A 19319-nucleotide genomic window follows, 5' to 3' on the forward strand; every position below is an offset into this window, starting at 1 on the left:
TCTTAGTAGAGAAACATAGTCCTTCAAAACTGAAATCAGCAGCTGACGTGTACTGTCTCAAAGTCTTGAGCATTCAGAAATTGGCAGGCCTTCAGCTCAAATGACTGGGTCTGTCTTGGTAGCATCATCATTGAGGCTTCTTCTTCAAGAAAAGAAATCTTATAAAAGTTCCATAAACTATATTTAGAAACCACTATGTTGCAAAGTTTAAGAACTACTCAAAATGCTTTCAGTCTCCTTTATCTGTGAAGTTTTTTTAAAAAAAATCTAATGATTTTTCATGCTGAAAGATGCTCTGTGAACACAGCTTTGAAACAGGAGACACCCAGTTTTATAGCTTACAAAAGGGACTAATTGTATTCCACAGCTTCCTAACTAGTTTGATCCTTGAACTCCGAATCATTCTTCCTTCTGGTTGGAAGTGGAATGCAAGATGACTGCTTCCCTAGAAAGCAATGCAGAGAATGAACTGTGAATGCCTAGCTCTTTTTCACTTTCCCAATGACGTATTTTGAAAAGAGGAATTTGCTTCATATCTCCTCAAAAAATTGCAGTATGATTTGCTCCACTAAATCGTGAGCTGTTCGCTAAAATAGGCTTTTGTGTTGATAGAGAAATTCATAAAAAAGTTCACTTGATATTGTAAGTTGAGGTAATAATAAATGGTTTTATATTGTGAAAAATCCGTGACATAAAAATTCGCTAAAAATGTCATAACGTTTGTAAGGCTACATAGCCAATGTCTTTCATGAAAAACATCGTAAGTACACCCACCAGCATACCTAATAGTAAGTTTATTTCAGCTGCCTATTGCTTAGTGGAATGGAAAAAAATAGGCAAATGGGAAAGGATCACTTTAGATCTGGGATAGGAAGTGTTTATTCAGATGTGGGCTTTTTAGTGCAGAATCTCATTTTTACAGCAGTGCGGTGAAGTCCCAGTTTCCTGATGGTGGCATGGAAGTACAAAGTACAACTGAAAACATGTAGGCTTGTCTCCAAAAAGTTTGAATATTCAATTTGTGAAATTATAGCCCACTGCTACAACCTGGAATTTAAACACTAAATATTGATTGGCAGTATTTCTTATACCGTTAATAAATAAGGAATCCTAATTTTGAATATTGGTGGCTGGTTGCACAAAACAAGGAATATGTATAGTCATTTCAGTGAATGGTAGAAGCATCGTTGGCTTCTTGTCTTCCTGGCTTCAGTGCTACTGAACTTCGGCAAAATGCCATTCATGACTCACACTATTTATTTATTTATTCTTTATTTTTAGACTAATGGGAACTTTATGAATTCCTTCCCTGATTTCTAAGACAAATACCACTTAGCTGTGATCCTGAAAAACAGTGATTCAGAATCTTAGATTACTGCCTTAATGAATATCCTTAACTCTTAATGAGAACAGTTAATCACCAAATAGTTGATTTTAGTTCTGAAGATACTGTTGTTAAATTCTGATTGTAAATTATTTCTTCACCCATACAAAAATTCACACTGTTAAAAGGTTTGTCAAGTTGACTAGTTTCTATTTAACAGGTTTTTTTTAAATTTCAAGAATATTTTTCATTCGCAATTTTATTTACATCTCCTAAAAAAATGCACCATAAAACATATATGTATCATATATAGTATAATGAACGTATGTCGTCCTCCAAGTAACAAACTACGTGAAAATGCACACAGTTAGGAAAGCAATGTCACGTGTACAAAACAAGCTCAGTGTCTGGAACAGTGGGAGCTCAGCTCTAAGATTTCCTTCAAGACAGTTTCAGCTGTAAGTCTCTTCCATTTTCCTATGCACTTTTCTGCTTTTTCTAGGTCATCACATTTTGATGGTAACTTTTGTAATTGGTTCAAAACATATGGTAGAAAGTATTATCATGCTGTAATACCTTTTAGTATTAGGTACAAAATACTTCCAGTCAAGAAGAAAGAGTGAAAGTAATTCTTCATAAATACTTGCCCAGACAATGAGGGCATTTCATGCATTTAATTTCATGTTATATTAATGAAGTATTTGTTTTTTATTCAAGTAGATTACTTTCAGTGAAGGAAGGGGGGGAGTTTTTTCCTTCTATTAGAAAGTATAAATTATAAAGCTATAACAAACAGCTTCCTCTAAATGAGGTGTAATCAGACATGAAAATAAGTTGGTAAGCTTTCATTTAGTGCACAGGTGCCATTAACTGAATCATCTCCCGCATATAATTTACTTTAAAGTCTGTATTTACTATTTTAAGAGTTAGCATTTAAACATTCAGCAACTTATTACACAATTTTAGCTTGAATATTTTCCAATAAATCACAGCTCACTTTCAGCTAGTATTCATTTATGTTACTTTCACCTTGTGTTTGCTGACAGGAAAATGAGATAAGAGAAAAATCTTAGCTGGAGGTCTGGACAGGCAGACATGCTCGATGGAGCATGTAAGAACCTAATAGCATAGAGACATCTCAAGCATTCCCATGTACATTCCCCAAAGATTTTTTCCTCTCCCTTGAGAAACAACACATAGTCCATCGGGACTTCCTGCCCCACGAAAAGGGGGAAAAAAAATAAAAGGCATCAGCAATATGTCTCTCCAGACATGATCACTTTTTTCTTCTGCAGTGTAGTAATTTTTTTTTCCAGAAGTTGCAAGCTACTGAAATTGATAACTGACCTTCAGAAAACATAGAGAAATATTTTATTAAAAGCCGATTTAAAATAGCTTAACGTCTGATTGATAGAGATTGATGCAGTGCCCTTAAAAATGTGTTCCTTTAGGTCTGTCAAGATAAATGGATCTTGGAAGGGATAGTCATTTTTCCATTTTTATTCTAACCTTATGCAGTAGCAACACTGATAGACTGTGAAAACAAGTAAGAAAAATATTTTAAAGAGAATAAAACTGTCTGCAAAATTCAAATTTTTAGTATTTTGTCTTCATAACACCAGTATGTTGCAGTGATGTGGAAATACAAATACAAGCATACCTGGAGCACCTAGCAATACGGTACTCCTTTCATTACATATATGCACATTAAGCAGCATGTGTGGCGTATATAGATAGATAGGTAAAATAGTTTATATTGCCTATATGAAGTGCTGTGATGAAATCATGACAGTGTTTTCTTCTTTTTATAAAGCTTACATTACATTTCACTGTTATCCATGTTCAGTAGGATCCAAAAAAAGTTCCCAATAAACCCTAGTGTTCAGACAATTTACACTTCAAATAAACAATTTACATATTTAGTATTTTAATTGAAAGTGAAGTCTTTTAAAATACTCTGATAAAACTGTACTTTCTGTCTTTCTGTCCAAAAATACATCTGTGAATCAGAAATTTAAGGATTATGTGGCATATATCTATGACTTCCTACAGTGAGACAGTTGCACATTGGGATGGATTTTGAAAAAAATGTTTCAAATTATGGGCTAAATTCTACTTCAGACAACTCATGAAGAAAACAGACATGGCCACAATCCAAAGAACACTGCCACGTCTGAAACAAGGGTAAAGGCAGCCAAGACCAAGCACTACTGGCTTAAAGATAACTCAGGGAGTATGCGAAGTAGGAAGGTCTCATCTGTACTCTGGAAAAGCATTCAGAAAAAGAACTGATGAGACTCATCAGCGAATTTCTTACTTTGCCCTGTCACTAGAACAAAGCAAAATGGATTACGGATGCTTAAGTTCATTTTCCATCTTGCTCACTTTTCTGTATAAAATAAACATCTTGGGGAACAAAATGTCAGGGTGATGGTCACAAGTGCTGAAAGGGCTGATTAAATTAATTTAAAATTCACAAAGATAGGTTTTGAATAAAGCACAAGACATTTTTAGTAGGGATGCAAGAACAGTAATTCAGAAAGCTTTTGACAGCTCAATATGTCAAACGCTGTAGCTTCAATGCATATTTAAAAAATGCCTAGCTGTAAATGTTGTATTTTCTGTTGCTAGGTTTTCTACTGTATCTACTCCACTTTCAGAAATTCAAAACAAAAAATAGTGGAAGAGCACTACAGGCATGTCATTATCCCTGCAATTTTCACCGTATCTATATTAGATGACTGAGCATGCAATATGTGTTGTAATACCACCTGTTCAATATTTCTGCAAGTTCTTTTGAACTATTTTGTAAATTAACTCCTAAGCACAGTCAAGGTCTGAATAGAAATAGCTGTTTCTCATGGGGACCTTATGCATATTCTTTGGTTTTCCCCCTTGAAAATAGTTTTAGTTAAATCATTCCTTATTTATCAGCCTGCTGCTGCCAAGAATATGAAGGATCTGTAACTTCAAATTAACGGCAGGAAAACAATCACTTGTCACTGCAATCAGGAAGCTAATGACCCTCATATGCACAGATATCTTTAGGAGAACATTAGGCAAAGTCTGTATTTAAAACTTTAGCATATAATTTTAAGTCATGTTACTTCTTAAAATAACTTTTCTATGCTATCAGCAGCCACCAGTTATCTTAGTAAGTTTTGACATCTAGAAGAGATCCACAATCCTCAAACTTAACAAGAAATTGCCCCTTGTTTTCTTTTAGGTTAGTGCCTTCAGGTTTGGTCAATAATCCAACAACAGAGAGCTGGTGCAAGGACAGCAGCAGGAAGATGTGGCTGGGGCATGGAGGCGTATGACCTCTCCATTTGGCTAGCGGTCAGCTGTTAGATGGAATGACCAACCCAAATGCAGCTGAGCTTCATACAGTATATCACATAGCAGTTGCTGAGTCCATGGAGCTAGTGACATTTTTCATGCAATGAATCTGCTGATCTAAATACAGGGCTATAGAGATACGACTGCAGATAAACTTTGACCTCTTTGCTATTTCTCCTAGCAGGTACAGTTTTAGAATGGATGCTTTATTGTAAGAATAAAGATTATCTTCAGATTTCAGTAGACAAGTTGTAAGAAAGCCTAAAGAGAGTGATTTTGGGATTTTCTCAAACTTATAGATGAATTCCCTGAAACTGGTAAATTGCTTAGTCTAGGAATCCGTATTTGATTCAAGGAAAAAGGTCCTGATAGAGTTTGATGATCTTAGGGGTGAATACAAAGGATCGTGCGTACTCCAGCCATCTACCTACTTCTTCTAGGGGACACAGCACTACATAGAAACTCAACAATTAACATTAGCTCTCTCTGAAAATTAACATTCCAGTTTTACAGTTGACAGAATCAGATTATAAACATAAAGAAAATCACCAAACTTTACTTGGAAGGACTGCTCCAATAACTGACAAATTCTGTAAAATGAAACTAGCAGCCAGTACTATTTGTAGTATTTATATGGGGTAGCATTTGGCAAAGAAGGGATGTATGTATTCATATAGCTATAAGTGCTGCCAGGAACATGACCGTTCAATTTGTATAGACTAACCATTTGGCAGCAAAGAATAAAAGCAAGACCTCATTTATAACTTTAAATGAAAAAATGGTTAAGGTGTTAAGTTGAAGTGTCTACAAAATGCACAAATAAGTTACTGATACTTTGGAAAATTGTTGTGGCCATATTACAGAACTATACAATAGCAATCAGGAAGGCTCTTCGTTTAAATAAGTATTGGCAACCCTTCAAAAAGGATTAATACTATTATCTGCCAATGGTTAGAAAACAAATTTCTTTTAACAAATGCTTTACATGTTGACTTTTATTTCTTGCCAGTTTTAAGCTTGCTTAAAAAAAGACAATCTTGGCTATAAAAGCAATATTTTAGAATGTGCTCCAATATGATTGATCTGTCCTCATTCTTTTGGCAACTTAAAGCATTTTCATCAGATTTTATTATTTTACATGATTTTAAGTAATAAAGCATGACAGCCCTAAACTGATGACCTTAGAGAATTTTGTCTCTAAAAACGCATCACCATATTACAAACCTTAATTGTAATTTTTTTAATTTTCCCAGCTGTTTTTGCAGTTTAAGCGTACTTTAAGAGACATGCTTCTTCCCATCTCTGCTTTCATTTTTATATTTACTTTCTTCAGGAATATATGCCAGGCAAAGTCTTACACAAAAAATAGAACGTGTCATGATAACATCCCACGAAGAATCACTGAAATGCTATCAATTATTTCTTTTTTCAAATCTGAACGTATTAATACCTCTTTCCCTCTCCCTGCAATTTTCTTCAGATTGATTGGCTGACTCCTCAAAAGCAGAATTTCTGAAAGAAAATGCATCACTAATAGTCAGCTATCAGGTTTTGACAATTACTTTGTCCAAAATAACCATCATGTAATCAAGGTTAACATTTATCAACACAAGTCTTCTATGCCAGCTATTAATTGATTTTCAAAAAAGAGATTAAAAATTATCTTCCCATAACTAGGCATGTGCAAAGGAGAAATGGTGGCAAATAATCCCTGCTGGACCTTCCGCTTTTGAGCAAAGTACTGGAGAAGATAGACATATTGCTTAAACTGCCAAGCTTCTGAACTCATGGACGGGGACCGAAGTATTTCATTCCTGTGCCCTTCCCTCTTGTAAATGATGCAAGCTATTCTCCCCTCTTCAGAAATTCTGAGTGTGCTACTGCTTATAAAGGAAGGAGGCTCCTTGGCAGGAACTGATGAATAGTACGCTACAAAGCGTGCCACAAAGAATGGCAGTCCTGCGAAATGGCTGCTAATCCTCAGTGTTGTCGATGAAGCTCAGCCTTGGCTGCCTTAACTGGAGCCTGTATTGAAATCAAGTTCTTCCACCTCCCCCTCAGGGAGACCCACGGGCCTTGCTTTCTCAAAGTATGTAATGGGAATACGTTCTGCTCTTGCTAAGCTTAGTGGGAGACAATAGGCGTTTTGGATTGAAAGTAATTATTTTTTTTTAAGAGAGTAAGCACCTGCCACTAGGGCGGGGTGGGGGGTGGGGGTGGGGGGAGGAAAAAAAGTAGTTGTAAAAAGGCCTACTTTCTATGGTTTTGCATTGTACGATATATAAGCAAAGCGGGATGCGTGTGTATCTTGGTTCAGGTCAGGAAAAAGGATTTCATGATGTGTACACGCAGAGAATGCACAAAAGTGGGAGAGGATTAGTGAATACTACGGAAGGAACAGAAGGGGTTTATGTAATCATGCTTTGTAGGATTTTTAGGGAACAAAAAAACCCACAAGAAGCTCCAAAGCCACTTAATAGGTCAGTATCATTTTGATGCTTCGTGTTGCTCTAAATTAGAATAAATGAGCCAGGTTATGAAACTGGCTTTTGATCTCTAAAATAAATCCTTTTTCATGTTCATATCATGCTTTCAAGGAAGAACAAATACCATATTCCCTAAGTTACTTATTTAATATTTTTAAGTTGAAAAACAGATGTGAAGACAAACTGTTAAACCAGAGTCAAGAGAATATTTCAATAATTTAGAATACATCACATAAATGAGATTATTGGAAAGAGGTTAGATACTTGGAGATAGGCTTACATTTACAGCTATTCAAATAAGAAAAATTATGAAACTGCAGGTCTGTGTGTCCAAACAAAACTGCTTTCTAAGGTTGCAAGCACAGTGACAAGGGGTATAAAAATCTGGCAACCAGAACCACCAGATGCCTGAAGCTGTAATCACAGGTTTTGCGTACCGTAATCAGAGCAACCTTAACAGCTCTGTGTTTTAACTGAGCAATTGCCTAAGCCTACTGTAAAATGTTTACCTTACCTTTAAGCCCAGAATTAACTAATTTTCTAGTAGTGTGTTTTGGAATAACCCAGTGATAACATTCTCAAAGAAATCATGCAGTTCTTTGATCTTACTTGCAGAGATGACCTTGCTGAGATTCTCATTCTGATCTCTCTCTAGCGAACAAGGAACCAACCTTGAAGAATGAGGGTTTTATATCCACAGTTATTTTATGAAAGATCAAAGTTCTTGACGAATCTTTCTTTGTTCATCTATTTATTGCCTTCTTTCTTTCATTTGTGGGCCTTTTTTTCTGAATTCAAGAAGACGCAATATTTTCCATGCTTTCTTACATGGTACCTGTCTGATACCTGAGATGTCACACTTATTTTTCTTTTTGTATATGTCCTTCCCCCCCGCAATGTCCCTTCGAAATGCAGATACACACTGAGTCCACCAGGCGAGGCCATATCCTTGATCTTTATAAAGATATTACCATGCTTGACTGTGATACTGAGGCAAAATGCTTTCTGAAGATCTCCGTTTTCTTTTAACAGAGGTGCATTTCAGCAAAGGTCTTTTCCAGGTTGTCTATAATGATGTTCAGTTCTCCAGTTTCAGTAGCTAAAGTTAATTTGGACTCAAATTGTTTAATCCCCAGATGCAGATGTTTTCAGAGGGACACATTTTAATTGCTGTTCTCAGCCTTCATGGAGCAGCATCTAACTTTAGTGAAAAATTACTTATTTTTGTCTATATACAAGCCTTCAGAATTTTGCACATCTCCTTGGACCATGGTGTACTAAATACCATCTTGCACTGCTTTTTAAATTAATTATCACTATACTCCAACATCTCATATCCTAATCATCAAGGACACAATTAAAAGCCACTGATCTTAGGTCAGCAGAAAAGAAGCAGCTGACCTAAAAGATGTCACCAAAGTTTTAAAAAAATTCCAACATGTTTGGTCGAAGTAGATTTATCTATGTGTGAGGAAGCTTTTGAAAGTGAGAAAAATCCAGAAGCAAAAGGTATCACTTGAGAACTGATCCTGTGAATAGGGAACAAATCTGCCACGGTGTGATGGCGATCAAAGATACCCATGTTAAATTATCATGCCAAAACCCAGATGATTGTATGTTTACTTTTAGTATTCAAAAAGGTTATTAGGCAAAGAGCATGGCAAGGCTGTCTAAAGGCTACTGTTAAATCCTTGTGGTACATCTGAGAAGTAAGTACACTTATGCAGCGGTATAGTAGATAGTCAAAGCTCGTGCCAGGCTGCGATCTCTGTTGTGCATTGCAGTTCACCAGCTGCATGGGGAGAATGGAATGAACAAACAAATACTGCTTTGAAAGTTTGGTCACGCTGGACAAAAAGAAGTGATGCTTGCCTCAAACTAAGGATATACTTCCAGTTTTAAAGGTTCTAACTTCCTAATACATCCTGTTTTCTTCACTTACCACTGTAAAAAAACAACTGTGAAAGCAGAAAGAAAAAAAAAATCCAGTCCTTGCCTAAGTAATATTTAAGGGGGAGACATTCCAAGCTGGTGGATCTGCTGCTTGATCTTTAGCTGGTCAGAAGTGGAATGGCTCCATCTGAACAGTGGTTTGATGAGAGTATTAAATAATAAGCTGCTTTTTCCTCACTGATACAGAAAGGAGCCATACAATAATGTTCAAAGCTCCTCCTCACTCCAAGCCATTATTCATATCAAGATAGCATTAGCAAAATAATACTTTTTTTTTTAAAAAAGAAAAAAGATAGCAACCTGTTTGACCATTTTCCATAGATCAGGAATTTGTGACGTTTTATAATTTGTGCCCAATGACACTAGCTATTTGTTACTAGCTAGTATCCTTCTTGTAGGTACAGCATGAAGATCAGAAATGATAATTGTTCTTTTGCTACAGCAGTGTTGGAGTGAAGTAGAAGTTTGATTCTAGAAATTTCTCCAGTCAATGAAAAAACAAGAAATCCAAGTGGCCTGGATTTTTAAGAGTTCAAACATGAGCAGTGACTCATGAAAGAAATATGAAATATTTGCAGACTTATTGAGAAAATGATATTAAAGGAGCATGGAGAAGAGTCAGACTACTTTTGGATAATCCAGACACATGGAAAGACAGACTTCATGGAAGGTTACTTGAATTTTCTCCATGCTACTTATCTTCCCCTTGCTTTCCTTGAAAGCAGTGTACTCTTATAAAATGACTAACAAAAAAAGCCTTATTAAACACAGAAATTACTTCAGAATCAAGTATTTAAAAGTTTTTGCATTCCTAAATATTAAGCATTTGAAGTATTTATAAGTTTTCTTACTGTTTCATGTCTTTATTTGAAATTCTCTCTGATAAAAATGCACATATGACAGTGTAAAATGGTATCTGACCTCATCTCTGACTTCTAGATGACTAAAATCCTAAAGTTTTGTCTTCTAAAAAATTCCCATCACTGCCAAAGCTGGTGAAGCTCCTCTGATGGTTACAGTACTGAGAGCACTAAGGCAGGAAAGCTTCCAAGCCCTTGCAAGCATTCTTGCCACCGTGCCTTCTACCTACCTCCTGCAAATCTGTGTTTGTGCCTCAGAAAATGCATGGCCACACATTCCTTATCGTATTTGTCCTTCCTTTCACAGAGCTTAACGTTGGGAAACCTCACTTAAATGCATAACAGACAAGGAACAAATTTGTTTAGCAAGGCAGCCAGCAGGCTTGCTGTACTACCACCCCCCACCCCCCCATTTAAAGAATGCAACTATCTTCTCTTTCCTTTCCCATGTAGCTTGAGAATTACATCCAAGACAGTATGAAGAAAGAAATGGTAGAGATCCAGCAAACTGCAGTGCAGAACCAGACTGCAGTAATGATTGAAATAGGCACAAACTTACTAAATCAAACAGCTGAACAGACCCGCAAATTAACAGATGTTGAAGCACAAGTAAGTAATGAATTTCAACCTAAAAATGCTTCTGCTTCCTAAACATTTGCGACTATACGTTTAACACAGTTTAGTGTTACATTATTCAGTTCAACAATTAGAAATCAATCATTACAATCAACAGCTCTACCCAGCTTAAGGAAACACTACTATTTGGTAATACATAGTTCCATGTCAAGCCCACTGTTGTCACTTGAAAGATTTCCATTACAGCAGGATTTGAAGTATGTCTAGCAGGGCAATTGTTACATTAATCTTTAAAGATAATGTACTTAAAACTACTATACTATATCCAAGCATCAGTTGGGTACTAGTGTGCTTTTATACAACCCTGGTTGTGTATCTCTGTTGATTATTCACATGTCACCACCAGATCTTTGCTAAAAGAGAGTTCCTTCAGACTACCTTTGTTCCATTTACCAGTCTAATTGCTTTTTTACATTTACATTTTCTTTTGTATTTTTTATAACTTATCAAGAAAAATGTGTCTTTTTAATGAATGTTTTCACATATACTGTAAGTGGGATAACAATTAAGTTCCAGTGCAATGCACTGTATTACTGTTCTTTAACAGAGGTATAAGTAAACACATCAGAGGTGAATTGAGAAAAAAGGAATTAGGAAGAGGCTAGAAAAGTATATCCATACAGATGTAAACTTGTCTACCATTGCTATTATTCTCTAAATTATTTCAAACAAAAAATTTAATGTGTTTACCTTTTATTACTGCTTGAATTAAAAAGCGTTAACTACAAGACATTCTGTGAAAACAGAATGCAGATTTTAGTATGTTATAAGGGCAAGCCCAATCAATGTAGAATGGTATGTATTTGTAGTTTTGCTGACTTGGTAGGAAAATTCAGATATATAATTGCCAAAACAAATAATGAACATAGCATGCAGCACATAACATTTTATATAATGTAAATAGCATGCAAACCCTAAAATCTTTGGTAAACGTTTTACTAGCTGTAGAATTCATCCAATGAATTAAATTACATTTTTTAATCTAAACCAAGCCTTTGTGAACTCTTTAATAAAGTGATAGTTCATAGCTCACAGATGTACTGAATTCAGCTCTCTGACTGCATTATTCAGGAGCCCAGTATTTTGCACATGCTGAGAAAATGTATTTATTCATTCACAGTAATGTCTTTATGGAAATTATTCAATTATTTTCCGCTTAAAGGAAAATCATCACTGTAACTTTCTTTCTCTGCTTGAAATTACTGGTGACTGGGTTAAGGGCTTAATTAACAACATAAGGAAATTAACCAAACAATTGCTCTCTCAAGGACACTTACTTTTGGCAATAGTTTTCAATTACACTTAAGTGTGAAATCATGTCCTGAATGACTGTTTAACGTGAAGGACATGAGTAATCAATTCTTCCTGCCAAGAAAAGCCAAATTCTGCTGAATTAAAAAAACCTGTTCTAAAACAATGAGAAAATATTTCTAGAAAACATGCCTCAAAGTAATGTAATCCGATACAAACAAAAAAAAATATCTTTCATGCTTCCTAATACCTGCATTTCTTCATTTAAGGATGCAAATAAATTTAGACTGTAAACAGTACATATAGAAGAGGTAACATTAAAATGTAAGGAATGAATCAATAAAAGTGTGGTTCACATGATAAACGCTTTAAAATACAATTTGGGATTAAGGAAAATAGCTAAAACAGAACTATCTAATAATTCCAGGACTGGGCCAAAGACAGAACTATCTAATAATTCCAGGACTGGGCCAAGATTTCAACCACTGAGAGATATGGTTGTTTCTACACCAGACTGAGAAAACAACTCAAATTATTCTTTGAATAACCACCATAAGATTTCCAGTAATGAAATAAGCATGTCATAACAGAGGGGAATGTATGACAGAAAAACTAAAGTACACAGTAACTCTCAGACATTGATCAGAAAGATAACATACTACTGAAATTTTCCCAATGATATATGGTGGTGTAACAACAGTCATTACAACTCTGTGTATTCTTCTCCATTCTAACTCTATGAGCATTTGTGCCCAAATTAAGCAAAGATATTTTCTTCGTTATAGGCTTGAGTAGAGATTTGCATGATGTCATAACATAAATTACAATCTATTTAAAAGAAGTATCACAATTTTAAAATATTTTTATCAATTTTATTTAGGTATTAAACCAGACAACCAGACTTGAACTTCAGCTTTTGGAACACTCTCTTTCAACAAACAAACTAGAAAGACAGATTTCAGATCAGACCAATGAGATAACTAAATTACAAGAAAAAAACAGGTAAGTTTGCCAATCAACCTGATAAAATGCTATTCCCTGAAGGAGTCTTCTAAAGGTTTTAGAAACAAATGTACTCGAGTAGGAAAAAAAGGCCTTGTACAGAAGCTCCACACACCCAGCTGTGCTCATTACGAAGGTCATGTATTATTTAAGGCCTAGAATCATGCAGGCTTATTCTTCTTGTGTTCTATTCATATACATTCTTCGCTACTGAAAGTTCTCCTTTATATGATGAACTTCAGCTTAAACCTGAAATACTTCAATTGTAGCCCATTTATAGTCTTCTTCAGGTTTATCCAGATGAAGTTACGGATTATGTAATCTGACTCAAACTAATCCAGTGCGACCACATCTGTAAAACTTTTATTTCCACATAGTACATAGCTATCCTAATACATAATCAGGTCATTGCCACAGTTTTTTCTGATGAGAAAAGTCAAATCTACTCAATACTCAATGTTCCTTACTAGTCAATCTTTTGAAATTCAGACCGATATTCAGCTATTACTCCTGTCCGTTTCTGTACTCAGCTGTTGTCCAAAGGCTCATACCTTTTTTTCAGCTAGTTTCATTTTTGTATCACAGGGGTCTTATTTTACTTCTGGCAATAAATAATTTACAGAGAAATCTAAAAGCAACAATAACAGTAAGTTTTCTCCTTCAAAGCCGTGTTTTCCAATGAGAACCATATGTGCAAAGTGCTTTTTATTTTGAAAGAATTATCTTAAACCCAGGAGACATGTTTTGACATTTTTGTTCACTACTCTACTACGTTTATACATGCTCCCTAAAGGTTTTATCTGCCAGCTTAATAAGAACAAGCATCCTTATCAAAAAGCAAATACTGAATTTTAAAATACCACTATTTTTTGTGTTGAACTCAGCAAACATTAGACTACCCTTGTAAAACCAACATAAATACAAAGCATTGTTTCTTCACCTAACAAAAGACAATCTGAAATCGAGCTAATCTGCTTGAGACTTAATTATAAAGTTCAAGATTTTTTTTTCAATAACAGCAGTGGATTTGAGGTGAACTTCTCCCTTCTGGCCATGCACCTTTTAATCAGCTTTCTCAGAGTCTACATCAGAATAATTACCAATGAAACAGTGCTCCAGGCAGCCACCTACTTACTCCAGCTCCAGAACTGGAGATGGGTAACACATCTTCAAGGAACTATTTGCATGTTTCCCTGTCTTACGGCCATAACATTTATTTAAGTGTGTATTTTACTATAATTACAAGACATTTGAAAAGTTCATAGGCTCATCTTTAAATAAGTTTCATTTTTTAATAGGATAAAACCATGAAATCTTCCACAATATGTTTCCTTTCATAATGCTGAATTTTAAACCACCCAACTGTTATGCTTTAAAAGCCTGCAATACAGACTATAGTAAATAAAGTTAATTAATGTATTAATAACATAAATTAAAGCATATGTATCAAACTAAACTCATCTTTTGTTTAGCTTTCTACTGCATGCACGGCATCAGAGAATGCAGTTGAGTACTTATGAAGAAAGAAACTTCTGTAACAGTCATGACTGTCTTTACATCAGCTCAAAATTGTTTATGGGGAGCCTAATGGTAATCTTTTATTTAGCTTTCTAGAGAAAAGAGTTCTTGAGATGGAAGACAAGCACACACTTCAGCTGAAGTCAATAAAAGATGAAAAAGATCAGCTTCAAGTCCTGGTAGCCAGACAGAATTCTATAATAGAAGAACTAGAAAAACAGTTAGTTACAGCTACAGTAAACAACTCAGTTCTGCAAAAACAGCAACATGATCTGATGGAGACTGTTCATAACTTGCTTACTATGATATCTACACCAAACTGTAAGTAAAAGCAGACGTGCTTATATCATTTAAGTGACATTCCCTAACTTGTGTACATTATTACCTATAAAGTCTTAGAACCAGTTTCGCCACACTTCTGCTTTTCCAAAACTGTATAAATATATTTTTTTTGCCTTAAATTCTGCATACGAGTTAATTAACCTGGTTTTCAGGGGTGGGGGAGAACAACCGCAACATCTATGTCATTTCTTTTCCACATTTTATTCATATTCTGTGGTTTGTATTGGCTTGCCTGCCCACTTGTCCAGTGGTTCAACAAAACACAGAGATGCCAAGAATCATTCGTCTCACGTGGCATTCATTGATCTGGCAATACACATTCCCTTGACCATATGTCTAGGTTAGACTGCATGATGTAGGCCTGTAGCTTTTCTTCCTGGCTTGCAGAGGTTGCTTCTGCTGCCTCTTAATTGCTCTATGCACACAGAGTTGATCAAAGAAAGGACAAATCATAGTGGCTATTAAAGGCAAAGGAATCAGTACCAGCCCAGTTTTCAGCAGCCCTAAACAACACAAAGCACCAGCGCAGGGCAGCAGGTAGTCCCCAAAGTCCTCCAGTCTTTCACTGAAGCTTCCCTGTTCATCTTAAATATCCTTCAGCCTAGCAAATTTTATAGGCAATAATCTCACCCCTAAATGCCTGACAGCCCTGCAACAAATCATAGCCACGGAGCATAGCTTCCAAATTTATGCAGATTCACATGCTCCATAAAAAAATCCACACAAACCATAAACTGAAAGTTATGGCTAAACAGGATTTCAACAAATGAACAAATTCCTTATCTTGAATTTCATGTCTGATACAGAACTCTGACAAAGTAAGAAGGTATGGCTACTCTTTATAAAAGAGTAAAGAATCTGCCATGTTTGCCTATAAAATTCTCAGGGCTGGAAATGCACAAGCATATGGAACATCTAATAAAGGTTTTAAAATTAAATACTAGGAGAATTTAAAAATAGTTGTCATTACAACTGAAAAGACAGTATAGACGGACTATGCTACATCACTATAATGTGTTGGATCACAGAAAAGGAAAAGGGTGTTTGGAAGTCCTCACTTTCAGGAGTGTCCTAAATAATACAATGTAGGTTTTTCTAAACAAAGCAAATCCCAAGTTTTTTGTCTTAGTAACTGACACTACCCCCTTAAATACCATTACCAAGGCTGTACATGTTCCTGCTGATGTTATCTGCTATGCTAGTGCACAAATAAGTAAACAAGTCAAAGTAATGTTGGCTACAACACTGTTAAACCCAGAGTGGAAAAAATAATGAGTGTTTGCCAAAAAGACAAAATTAGCAGGGAAAGCTTCTAAGACAGTATACAAACAATAGAGTGTGGAAAAGCAATTAAAACACTGAATGTGTTATTTTTATATTTAAGGCAAAGCACGTAAACAGGTAAATCATGAATAAGCAAGCTAAAAAGAACATAATAAGCAACTGTAATATAAGCATGTATTTATATGGCACCTAGAACTTTGTACTAACTGGCTGTGCTTGTTAGATTAAATTAAAAGGGAAAATACACAGGACCAACCCCAAAAGGGTCAAATATGAAATATCAGTCAGCAGGCAAAATGCCAGGAAATTCCAATCTCCATAGTTAATAAAGAACTGAACAAAAAGATGAGCCTCAGATTGTTCTGTAAAATAAGAAGGCTTAGCCATATTAAAATACACTTTTTACACAAATGAATTCCAGAAGGGATATATCCTTAGTGGGTCGGGCTGAGATACCAGGCTTCAGGCTGATATATACAAAACTGTTCCTGCTCAACACAGGGGAAAAAAAAAACCACCCAGAACTTCGTAAGAGTAGTTATTCCAGGCAGCTGTATTGTAAAAGATTCCATAATTCTGGCAAAAGGTCATTATTAATATAATCAGTTGCTAGTTAGATGTTTGTAATAGTAGTTAATGCATGCAGAGGTTGTGATGCACGTAGGAGCATACCAAAGGCCATGAAATGAATGAAAGCAGAAACTGTTCAACTGGATGAAGTGCTATAGCCTAAGTTTTCTTATTCAACATATTAATAAGTGTCAGCACTTTTCAACCTGTCAAGCAACCACAGTCGTATCAGAATAATGTCTCTAAATAATATAAAGTAACAACACACATAATTAATACCTTGATTTGTCATTTTTTTCAGACCCAGGCATATTTTTCAGAACCGCAAAGCTTTAAGCTGATTACACTATTAATGCCTTCAATTTCTGTTACATTTTTAACAGCTAAGAACAACTTCATAGCTAAAGAGGAGCAAATCAGCTTCAAAGACTGTGCTGAAGCTTACAAATCTGGACTGACGACGAGTGGAATCTATACTTTAACAGTTCCCAACACTGTACAAGAAAAGAAGGTAGGATAGCTATAAAGTGCTACCTAGGCATAGCGTGTGTTAAACAGTTATTTGATCTGGTAAATAGGCTATTTTAAAAGCTAGTTAATAGTGAAGTTTATTACTTACCATGTTTTTTTATAAGCATTTCATCACTTACAGACCTGAGTATCTCACAAGAAGAAGAAAGTCCTAAAGGTGAAATCTTGACTCAGTTGAAATGAATGAGCATTTATTGTTCATTTCAGCATGCCAGAATTTCATTCTTTATTTCCACATAATTAACTCAATTAAAGCAATATAGTACTGCAATTTCTTTATAAAATCTCGTAACTCCAACACAGTTGCTCTGCATGATCAGCAGTCTCCTGTCTCCTCTAAGTTCATAGTTCCTCCATATGCCCAAGTCCCTTCAGGTGGTGCAAGGATGTATAATCAGGGCCATAGAAGAGTACTCATGGATGTGTACTCACGTAAGCAGTCTGCTAGTACTGGACTCATGTGTGGGTGCCAGTGCTTTGTTACACAGAGTTTTAAGGGCATTTATGTAACAATTAGATTAGCACTTACATCAGCACAGCTGACACTGGGTAACAGAGGACTTTCCTGGAAAATACTGCCCAGATTTAAATAAAAGTTGAGAGTTTGCAGTGGTTTCACTAGATCAGTTTGAATTCTTTATGGATATCTTTTTCCCCTGTGTGTCCAACTGAAATGAACTTCAATGTCAATTTAAATTACCGTAATACACCATACCTCAATAGAAGAGACCTTGAGCTAAAAATGGCCCTCAGTGGATGAAACACGATGTCTGATGGAGATGCTCCATCTACTGAAGTAAATAAAATGATAAAGCTTCAGATATTGTAATTCAGTTGAAACAATCAATAGACTCTGAAAGGGAGAAAAGTCCCAGGTGGATTGTGAGGATAACGAATAAAAAATTCCAGTGAGCATTCTGAGGAGAGGGGCTCAAATGATGAACGTTTGTTTCCAAATTTTCAGACACAGCAGTCTGAGGCAGCTAAGGGACATCTGAATATAAATAAAAATGCTTAATATATTTCTTAGACAAACACTAAATAATTTTCTAATCTTATAAATATAAGTACAAATTCTATAATTTCATATTGTAGACATTTCCTTACAAGAAGGAAGTATTTTATGGAATTCCTAAAGCTCTACTAATAATATCAGAAATACTTGGGGAAAAAAAACCCTAACAGAAAATGTACAAAAACAGAGGAAAATGAGGGCACATGTGGAAAAGCAACGAGTAAAACTCTGCCAGAGAAAGCATTTTTTTTCCCCAAAGTTTTCATAGAAAAGATTTAGAAGTTAAGTTCACGAGTGACTAGTCTTTGAAATGCTAGAACTTCATCTAGCCCAAGCCAGACTTTGTGATCTTTACACTTAAAAGCTCTCAACTAAAGGAAATATCCAATTTGTTTGGGTAAAACCTATAAAATACAACACATCAAACCTGCAATTTTTGCAGAGATCATCTAGTGAAATTTTATCTGTGGTCTGCTTGTCTTGGAGAGTAAAAAGATAAAAAAGGAAGAAAAAGACTGTTTTTCCTTTGAAATAGTCTAGTCTATAGTCAATACATCTGTTTCACAGGAAAATTAGTTACATAAGGTACAATAAAGTGTTTTATTACACATGAAGCAGAAGAGTGTTTAAATAGCATAGATATCTGCAATCACAATTTTTAATGCTAAAGGAGATGCAAGCTACTGCATCACTAAAGTCATAGATTGCATCAGTCTTTGTTAGATATCTCAGGAAGGGTTACATTCCTTAAGTCTCTTAGTATTACTTGTCTCGAGTTTTACCTTTGGTTATAATTTTACTATCAAATATACAGAGCATGCATATTTCCTAAAAGCAGACACAAGTCCATGCCATATTACGGAATGAAAATTTCTGTCATAAGCTTTTAACACTGCATTTTGAAAGCTACAAATGTTTAGGCAATTTATATGATCTGAAGAGCCAGAGTAATGCACATTTCTACAAAATTAAAACCCACTAAAATATTCTGTCCTTGAAATAAAAGTACAATCACAAATTTCCTAGACTATAAATTATTAAATGCTTCAGGTCTGAACATGGAGGCTTAAAACACTTAACAAAAATACCCATTGTGGTAATTGACTAGGTTAAAAAAAGTAGTTAAAATGTAATAATACAATTAAATTAGTAATGAATATAATAATATTATGTTTTAATCTTAATCTGCCCACTTCAGAGAGAGTGAA

The 19319-nt window shown here is 35.3% G+C and overlaps 2 protein-coding genes across 3 annotated transcripts in view; one reads left to right on the top strand and one right to left on the bottom strand.

The window, feature by feature from the left end:
• MCPH1 (microcephalin 1) overlaps positions 1-19319 on the bottom strand; it is a 135585-nt gene that overhangs the window by 49924 nt on the left and 66342 nt on the right.
• Positions 1-19319, top strand: part of ANGPT2 (angiopoietin 2) — a 46528-nt gene that overhangs the window by 12173 nt on the left and 15036 nt on the right. Inside the window, exons 2-5 of one of the 2 annotated variants that reach the window (XM_005441875.3) lie at positions 10416-10571; positions 12730-12851; positions 14458-14690; positions 16949-17076. In XM_005441875.3, the coding sequence (XP_005441932.1) occupies positions 10416-10571; positions 12730-12851; positions 14458-14690; positions 16949-17076 (639 nt within the window). The remainder of the gene's footprint in view (positions 1-10415; positions 10572-12729; positions 12852-14457; positions 14691-16948; positions 17077-19319) is intronic. The other variant, XM_027809135.2, reaches the window with a different exon arrangement.

The sequence above is a fragment of the Falco cherrug genome, chromosome 6 (assembly GCF_023634085.1).
Source record: "Falco cherrug isolate bFalChe1 chromosome 6, bFalChe1.pri, whole genome shotgun sequence".
In the NCBI taxonomy this organism is placed as follows: Eukaryota; Metazoa; Chordata; class Aves; order Falconiformes; family Falconidae; genus Falco; species Falco cherrug.